Source organism: Ptychodera flava, chromosome 15 (genome assembly GCF_041260155.1).
Source record: "Ptychodera flava strain L36383 chromosome 15, AS_Pfla_20210202, whole genome shotgun sequence".
Taxonomy (NCBI): domain Eukaryota; kingdom Metazoa; phylum Hemichordata; class Enteropneusta; family Ptychoderidae; genus Ptychodera; species Ptychodera flava.
Genome location: NC_091942.1, coordinates 5,169,731 through 5,179,539, shown reverse-complemented (window position 1 = coordinate 5,179,539; position 9,809 = coordinate 5,169,731). Strand labels below are relative to the sequence as shown.

Here is a 9,809-nt window from a genome sequence, read left to right as displayed (position 1 = left end):
TCAGTATACTGCGACACTCTTCGTCTGTACTGGTCTTTTTGAATCCTCATCTTTATCAGTTGTCGGTCGACGATCCTGATGTAGCACTGTTGGGTGTTTTCCTTGGCATTTGGAGCTTTTAGCTTTCTGCTTGCATTGCTTACTGCGAATACCAGGTTTCAGACAGCAAAAATATACACCTTGGTTTCTCAGGAAGTTAACAGTATCTTCTTGACTGGCTTCAATCAATTGTTCGCAACTGTCGAAAGAATGATTGTTATCTTGGCAGTGCAGGCATGGTATCGGTTTAGCTTTGTGTGGTTTCGAGGTCGAAGTGTTGCTCTTCTTGCTCCCTTGGTTCATCTTCTTTGCGTTCATAACGCTAGTGGCGAAAGATTGTTCCACTTTGTCTGTGCCTTTCTTCTTTTTTGCTGGATTGCCGAGACTAGCCATTGCTTGTCTGCTGTAGTCCGTACATGAGAGTCTGCTTGCTTTGGACTTCACCAGATCAACGAGGTCTTCAAATGTTACTCTTTTCGTGGCTTTGCGTATCTTCACTGTCCGTTTACTCCAAGAATCTTGGATAAAGTGAGGAAGCTTCTTGACGATCTGCTTAATATTTTCTGAATGTTCTAGTATTTCTTGGCCATCAACACATGGGGTTGCTGTCTTACATCGATTCAAGAAGATGGCGAACTTGTCTAATGAGGCAACGTTATCTGGCTTGATTGGAGGCCAGTCCGAAACCTTCCTCAGGGAGGCGTTGGCTATCTTGTGTGGATCACTGTAGCGCTCTTCTAGCTCCTCCATGGCACCTTGATATGCTTCACTTGCATATGTACCCGCATACCCTCGAACTATTTCATGGGCTGTGCCTTCCGGGAACTGTCTCAGCAGAGTGAAATTATCTTTGTCATCTTCGGCAGTCGGTACTAGTTTGGTCTCAAACTTATCTAGGAATGATCTCCACTCCATGATGTTACCGTCAAACTTCTTTATTACTGTGGACATTTTCTTTATTGCTCTGATCATTGCCCACTGTGCAAAGTCACATGTTTTCTTACTCCTGTAATTCAGGAAGCTGCTACGCTAACTGCCTCTTCTAAATCATCCGCCTTGCTGTCATTCTCCTTTCTATTGTAGGAGTTTTCTTCTTATACACTCGTACTGGTGTTGTGGTCTTCCGTGGTTTTGTTCTGGACACAATTGACTTGTCCTCCAGTGGTTCAGTCTTAATGTTGATGGACATGTTGTCCTCGAATTCGTCACCAAAAATCTTATTCAGAGATCTAGCTCTGGCGTCGGCTATGGCAATCTTCGTGTCAAGTTCATGTTGCTCCTCCTTGAGTTGAAGTTCATACTTGGCATGCTGAATTTCTTGCCTCTGCCGTTCCTCTTGGAGTTGAAGCTCACACTTGGCACGCTCAATTTCTTGCTTCTTCTTAAGCTTGGCTGACATTGCCAAAAGTTCAGCCTTTTTACCTCTTTCTGCTAGTTTGTTAGCTGAGAGTGCACTGTGGCTCATATGGTGGCCGACTCCACTCAGTCTGCCGACTACAGACGGTTTTGTTGTTCCGACTTGAGAGACACTATCTTCTGGTTTTACATCGTCTTGTGGATGAACTGGTGTTGGGTTCACTTCATGTTTGCTCAACCATACACTGGTATCCTTGAAGAAGGTCCCAAAAACATCTTCGACGTCGACCAGGCAGCAAAGGCGTTCGTCTGGCACCTGATCCTTTGGGAGTAATTCTTCGTATTCATGGCCTGTGGAGGCAAAGCCTTCATGCAGCTCCTTCCACACTTCAAACTTCAGTTTGATTGCGAATAAGTCTTCCCTATCAGCGATGAGCGCTTGTACTTCACTGGACCTTTTGGTTAGTGAACTTGCTATTTTTTCTAAGATGCTAGCTTTAGTTGCTAACATATGTTCAAGTCCCTTCTCAGACGGTGTTCTGTCATGGCTGCTACGCCTGAGCTCTTGCAATTCCGTTTCCAATAGCGAAGCCTGTAAATTCTGTTCTTCGTCTTCAATTGTTTGACTTAGGTGAATCACGTCCGATATATAAAATTGTTAATGAGAGATGTAGCGTGCAAACAAATTCCTTAACACTCAAAATTATTTGTCTGCAACTACTTTGCAATAGTCGTCTACAGCTGATATTCCATAATGCGTTCCCTCTTAATTAAGACGAAGCAAATATCCGATCTGAGTTTCACATGGTTTATTCGAATATAGGCATGTCTTCCAGACTGAGAACAACAAATTTAATGCGAAGAATGTTGTACTAAGAATGTTGAGAACGATTAGCTGAAAACAAATCAAACAAAGGGATACAGGAAGTGAGAACTAAGATACTCTCACACTATGACACAGGAAGTAAATACACCTTATGACACAGGAAATTGGAAACAGGAAGTACCTAACAGGAAGTAGTACTCCCTCTGAGATGACTCAGGGGTCAAAGGTCACAATAGGTGGAATGATCACGTGACCAACCTCATTAAACGACCTCTAATGCTGACTGAACGTTTACTTTTGTTGAAAAAATCTAATTTGCATAAAAGCAGCCTTGACTTAACGAGTGAACAATAAGCTGCTAACTCAAAGTTGCATAAGAATACAATCACTACAAACTACTTTAACTGACTCAAGAAGAGGTGCTATTACATAATCAGAGTCCGTTGAATGTGTCCATCATAATTTTCATTGTTCGCATACTTCAATGAGTCCTTGGCCCTTTGTTAGGCGCACGTGCTAATGGTCTCACAATGGAACTAGGCTATTCAATGTTCCTTCAAGAATGTCTGCTTAAGTCACAAAAGAATCAACTGAAGAGGCTTACCCATTTTATGTGGGGCTGTATACGACTATCATATCAACAGGTTCAAAGCCGTTCCATCAAAATGGTCTTTACAAGCAATCTTTGCGAGAACTTTAGCCGGATGCCTTCAGAGACATGTCCACTCTCTGAAGGTCTAAGTTAAAGTGCCTAAAAGCACGCTTGAAATTGGTACATGTGCGCATTGCGTAATACAAAAGATAAACATTGAAGTAGCGGATGTAAAAAGATGACTCATTTCACATGACTTTGAATTTGAACTTAGGCCAAATAAGGGGATGTTCATTTTGACCATAACACACAGTCTACCTCAGAACAGCATGGTAAGTGCTTGACGTGATAGTGGTATTGTGCGCGTGATACCTGTTGACATGACAATACCTAGAAATAATAAAAATGACTGCGTCTCTCAGTTCCGTACGACGATCGAGTGCCTTAAAATCGGAAGACATCTACATGTCAAGCAACGGAGAGCTTTACATTGCACCCTAAAAGTCTTTCTGTGCGGCTCTATTGGAGAGTGACATTATCTTGTCCCATAATATTTACTGAGATATCGCGGACTTGTCGCAAATGATGTTGACTTGTGCGTCTAACATATGAATAAAATATGTTTACATAAATGTTTCTATGTTTCTGCGTAAGTTGAAAAGATGTAAAGCCATGAAGTTTAAGGTTTACCTATCATTGGCGTATATAGTTACTCTTATTATAAGGCATATTTGGTTGGCATTTTGCAGCTAGGAAATAACTTGGCTGCTGAGAATTACATTCTAATCTGGTAAAGCACTATACCCAAAACAAACCCATAAATGGCCTGTAGCCCTCGATATACTCTATAATAAATCAAACCACTATTAAAGTCTGAATATAGGGATAGTCTAGACATTCAAAAAATGTGAGCCATGGGATTTCTGGTGGTAAGATGATTTAATGCCCCCAGCTCCTAAAGTGTCAACACAATGTGAATGTTCGCAATTCCTTTATAGTCCAACATCACATTGCTCAGTTTAGGTTTATTGCACGAGTGTTCTTTTATTATCACTACATCCTGGCAATCTGTTCCATGTTTGAGTATATGCTCTGTGTCCATGGCACTTCCAGTGTAAATAAAATGTACGGATAGTTAGCGTGATACCTGTTGACATAACAACTGTCTGTGAAAATAAACAAAATGAGCGCAATCTCTGCTCCATACGACGACCGAGACTGATCGAAACCGGCAGAGAGAGATCTACATGCTAGGCAGAGGAGTTTTTTTCTGTAACGACTGTGATAACACATTGCACCATAAAAGTTCTTCCTGTCCGGCTATATTGGGGTGGCAGTATCTTGTCCAATAATGTTTACTGATATATTGCGGATTTGTCGCGCATGTTGTTGATTTCTGCTTCTTGCTTATCAATAAAATTTGTTTAAATAAATATTTCTATATTTCTGTGTATTATGGAAAATATGTCAAACCATGAAAGTTAAAGTTTTTCTATCATTGGAACTTTGTGGTATTTGGCGTCTATAGTTACCCTTATTACAAGGCATATTACGTTGGCATTTCGCAGCTATGAAATAACTTGGCTGGTGAGAATTACATTTTAACCAGGTGGACCAATACCCAAAAAAACCAATACATGGCCTGTTGCCCTCGATATTCCTGAATTATAAATCAAATGACTATTCAATTCTTACAATTGAAGCCATATAATTTATAATGGTGACATGATTTAATGCCCCTCATACTAGTAAAGAGTCAACATAATAGGTGTCGGCAATGCCCCACTGGACCAATGTCACATCCTCAGTTTAGGTTGAGCACGAGTGTTCTTCATCACCATATCTTGGCCATCTGTTCCGCGGTGGAGTACTTGCTCTGTCTCCTTGGCACTTACAGTGTGAATAAAAATATACGATTTCAAGAGGTTTCTTACCCGGGGAGTTTGTCACATTAATGGTGGACTTGATGTCTGCCCTGGTGTCTGCCGTGGTTAGGGCAGTTGGGCTTGTGTCATTTGAAGATTGTACAACATTCTGGAATGTAGTATCGACAACTGTTGATTCTGCCGTTGAGTTTCTGGTGACATTTGAAGCTTTTAAAGCGTTCTGGAGTGATGTATTGACTTCTGGTGATTGTCCTACCGTTGGTTGCCCTGAGGGTTGACCCGTTCTGTTCGTAGTTCCTGTACTGCTTATTGTTATCGGCACAGCTGTTGCAAGTTGATAATCTGCAAATAAACCTTTACAGAGTAAGCTATATTCGATTAAGGCTATAAAAATTGAGAGGCGAGAGATAAACAGCACGCGTTGGTTAAACTACATGATATAAACACTTAGCAGATTAAAATACAGCTTTCTGGACAAAAAGAAGACATGTGTGAGATTTAAAATATCAACACTGATACTGCTCCTCAAATTATTCAAATTATAAGGGCTGTAACTCGACTTTTGTATGTTAAAATATTTACCATTTTAATGAACGTCCGCTAAATGTAAAAATGCGGGCAAAACCAGAAGAGAAAAGTAACTGTCCGCAATAATATAAGTATTACATATATATGCAGTCTTGACAGAACAAATTCTGATCATTTCTTCAATGGCTCCGAGAAGAAAACTAAAAACTTAAAATAAAATATTCACCACAAATGTGCCTTTAGTAAAATGATTGCAGGATTGTCATTTTATTATACTCAAGAAAGTATTTGGAATAATTGTCCTGCACAAGCATATTATTTCCGCAAAGTTGAAACATAACTGACAAGGGAAAATCTTTTACATACAGGATCCACGACATACTAATATTAACGTCATCACAACATCTACGATTCAAAATACATTGAATGCACTTTGTTTATGTGCATCATTTGCAGCTTAATTGGCCAGCATGGGTTTTACATAATAAGAAACATAAAACAACAGTAAAGGTAAAACGCCATATTGATTAGGTATCTCAAACTTAGCAACTAAACAATGACAGAGACAGTTTGCCATGGCCAAGTAAGTATCTATGGTTTGATTGACGTATAATTCTTAATTTTTCAGAATACGTTATATTGTCTAGGCATCTTCGAACATACAATTCGACATTGACAGTTTTTCAGGGGCATAATTCGTTCCCCTTGGATTTATAGGCACATTGATACAACATATACAGCATTACTTTTCGCAGTTGGTTATCGTCGGTAATCGTTATTGCCATACTGCAGTTGTCCTCTGAAACTTTTCGTTTTTACTTTATAAGCTCCTTTATATTATTCGACACAGCTTTCTTTAAAAGATTCCAAAATCTGGACACACAAATATTGTAGGCTCATTTTCTTAGCTTCAGTAAACTAGTACGTCTCCATTATAATGTGTTACCGCTAGTTATAAGTTGCTTTAAGACTTCCTAATTTAATATTTACAGCTAGAAAGACAATTTGTAATGAAAACGTCTTTTGCTTAATTTCTTCCGAATTTTGTTCATTAAACTGCACGTTTAAAGCCGCCGTTCTCAATCCCAGGTTCGCGCATTAGTGGGTATTCCACCCTGTCAACATAGTATCGTTTTCATTGTTTTCCCCAAAAAGCCGCTACATTAGTAGATTTACAAACATAAGCTATTCACGTCGAACGTTGATGAGCACGTCGGAGTACTATACTTTGGCATGAGGTGTTTCCACCATACCTGGTGCGTTCGAGTTACAGATTTCACCGATTCTAGCAGTGTGTCGCTTGGCGCCGGATGCAGACAGTGTTCTCGACCATCTTCCCCCTCTACTGTCTTTGCCTCGACCCACAAAATTGCAAGTCAATATACTGGTATGCAAAAAACCCGATCTGCATCGTTCGGATCTTTCAAATTCTTAGAACTAATGTTTTATTAAATTAGGAAACATTGGTGACGAAATAATATAAAATGAATATTTTCAGAAAATTGAACCGTGATCCCGACGTACTCAACCAGCCGACGTAAAACTTTTCTGAGACCAAGATGGCGGTCGGAAGTCAGAAAACAAGTCCAGATTATCGTGTATGACATTATTTGCCAATTTGTGTTGCGAGACTTCGTTTGCATTGGAACCAAAAAAGTACAAAACTCAGATGCATTTCGAAAACTTGGACAGGAAATCTCGCAAATTTCTCAGACGTAATGAACTTTGATCGATATGCAACGGAACTGCATCGCGCTGGTTATCAATACGATGGCACTTGTTCACGTGGATACGTACGCTAGAAGTGACGACAGAACGAAACAGAGGAAGTCAAATCATCCTTTTTAGCTCCTTGGTCAAATAAACATTTGGTTTATTGGTAGACTCATGGAGGTACAAACCACACTTCATGGGAAACTATACACGGATACCTTACCGCTCTACACCTCTGTTCTGGGGTATTGAGCATTCCTTGATTTTTCATTCTAAGTTTAGGCTTTAGCACCATTAGTTTGGCAATGACAAGGCGTCTATCTGACTCCGACTCTGTCGGAAGTATTTGGATATACTTTACCGGACACACGCTCGGCGCGAAGAGTGATTTTTGGCCCGAAAACAGCATTTGATGCAGGCCGATGACGTACTCGTCACAAGAAGAAAATTGATATGCCATTTTTAATGACTTCTGTCGTCCGATCGTTATATCCAAATTTGCCCGGCGTACCATAAGCCTACACATTTGCCATCGTTGGGTGTACGGTAGAAGCCACAAAACCAAACCAAACGGCCATTTTCAGGGCCATCAACCTTTCCAGTAAGAGAGAACCCAATAATACATTTTCTTCTTCACGGCACGCTTTGTGGGGGACCGTGTTCACGGTCACTGAGATGTAATTGACTTGAGTGTAGTCTGATCACGTTTTTTATCCCCAGAAATGCGGGTAGGTACAAGAGTTGTAGAACTGTGAAGAAACTATTGCGCAAATCTTTCGACACTGGAAATATTGGCACATATTTTATTTATTTTTAGTCTCCGTTATCAGATAAGGCGGATGCTAATCGACATTAGGTACACATCCAGCTGACTCGTGCCTTACTTTGCACAAGGTTTGATTGGCAGTGATATTCAAATCCAAATCGGCATCCCCTGGGTCGACGTTCTCACTGGCCACGCACAATTACTCACTAAAATTATCCCGAAAACTTATCGGTTTGAAAAATATGGAGTCGTTATGCATTGATCAGGCATTTACCCAGCTGTAGAGCATTCCCATTTCATAAATTTTCATAAAAAATCACGCAAAAAACCGCAGTCTCTGGAGCTCTCAGTTCAAGCTACTCGCATGGCGTCTCTTTGCATAATGAGCGTCCTTTCATGTAATCCGGTATTTATAACCAATGGGCGTCTTTAATGGCCATATATTAGAACATTTATATATCACGATGCCCATAGCTCTCCATTCAGGTGACGTTAATTTTAAATATCAGCCGTGCTATTGTATGTTTAACTTCGACAGGTATGCATGATAACGTCATCAATTTTTGAGTGTTCCCGAACTACACTTGAATTTTCATAGTAACCGAACCAATAAACAAAATCGATGGCACTGTCGCCACATACGAGATAGTATCTCGGGCGCAAGGGATATTTTTCCGTGGCACGAGATAATATCTGGATCTGGTGCCCACGAGACAGTATCTTTTGGCCACAAGATAGTATATGGTTCTCATGTGATAGGAGTTTCTAGTACCCACGAAACATTATCTTGTGAAGACACATTACGTGCCCGAGTGTTAGGTTCTGGTGCGCCTGATAATATCTTATGTGCAAGTGTTAGTATCTAGCTCGCGCGAGATACTATTACGTGCGCACTAGATAGTATTCGTGCCACATCCTGTATAGTTAATTAATCTTTAACTGCCTTACTAAGGTGTTCACATTCCCAATTAGTCATTCATTGGGTATATGGGTTTTCGTTTATGTTTATTGTGCATTTAAAAGTAAAATATGAGGCAAATATTGTATTTTATTCTACCTCAAGTTTATCATCTCGCTAACTGGTTGTGTTATGCCTTGATATCGTGCATGATAAAGATGACAATTTATGGTCTAAATTAGGATTTGTATTGGCTTGTTTTTTTTAGTTTGAACAAATCGAATCTGTAATTGCAAAGCAAAATCTTTAAATTCTCACGTGGTTTATACACTTTTGTGCATGCCATTTTGATTTTTGATATGGCATATATACATGCCAAGTAAAGATAACTTCAGCTTGCCAGTAAGCCAGTCAGTATTAAACAATGGTTTACAGGTAATCCACTATGATATGAACTAGGCTTGCTAGCAAGCCATGTTTAAGATACTGTGGCTTGCCCACATACCAGATAATGCTGAACAGCAGCTTATTTATAAACCAATATCACACTTCTCCGGCTCAGCGGTAAGCCAATTCTGGTTCCATCTGGTTTGAAGAAAAGCCAATATTAGTGCAATGTAGCTTGCCAACAAACCAATTTCTGACTAGTTCTGGTTTACATGCAAGCCACTTTAAGGCTTCCTCTGGTTTACCAACAAGCCATTACAAGCTGGCTTGCAGGCATGCCACTCTAGGGCTTTTGTATGGCTTGATGACAAACCAGTTCAATATGAACCATAATTGGGGAATAATTATTTTTGACCATTCTTCAAATTTAAATTGGATTTCATCAAATTTTGCAGATACAGGGGAGGACTTTCATCCAATGGAATGGCTCATTGGGTCATCTATGTGATGGAGCTATACAAAGCAGGACTGTAAAACATCAGAAACACGAAAAACAGCCGAAGTAATTAGAAATCCTGCGAGCTACATTAAAAAAACAATAACAATCATCAAAATGAATTTCAGACTAACATTTATTGCAATTTACAAGAAACGAAACAGTAATTGTTGTAACATTATAAAATCTAATACTTGCAAGGGAATATTCACTAAAAATGAAACTCTAATGAATGCTATTTGTGAAATCATATTGATAAGTTAAACATAATTTGATTTTATAAAGTTTACCTCATGCATCTGATGCAAAATTGCTAGCTGTT

General features: G+C 39.6%; 1 protein-coding gene across 1 annotated transcript; it reads right to left on the bottom strand.

The window, feature by feature from the left end:
• LOC139152220 (uncharacterized) lies at positions 1-990 on the bottom strand. Its single transcript, XM_070725360.1, has one exon. The coding sequence runs from the start codon at positions 988-990 to the stop codon at positions 1-3; it is 990 nt and encodes a 329-aa protein (XP_070581461.1).
• Between the last annotated feature and the right edge of the window lie 8,819 nt (positions 991-9,809).

Excerpts from the sequence above, each read along its gene's own strand:
- LOC139152220 (XM_070725360.1), bottom strand. The coding sequence starts at position 990 with ATGTCCACAGTAATAAAGAAGTTTGACGGTAACATCATGGAGTGGAGA.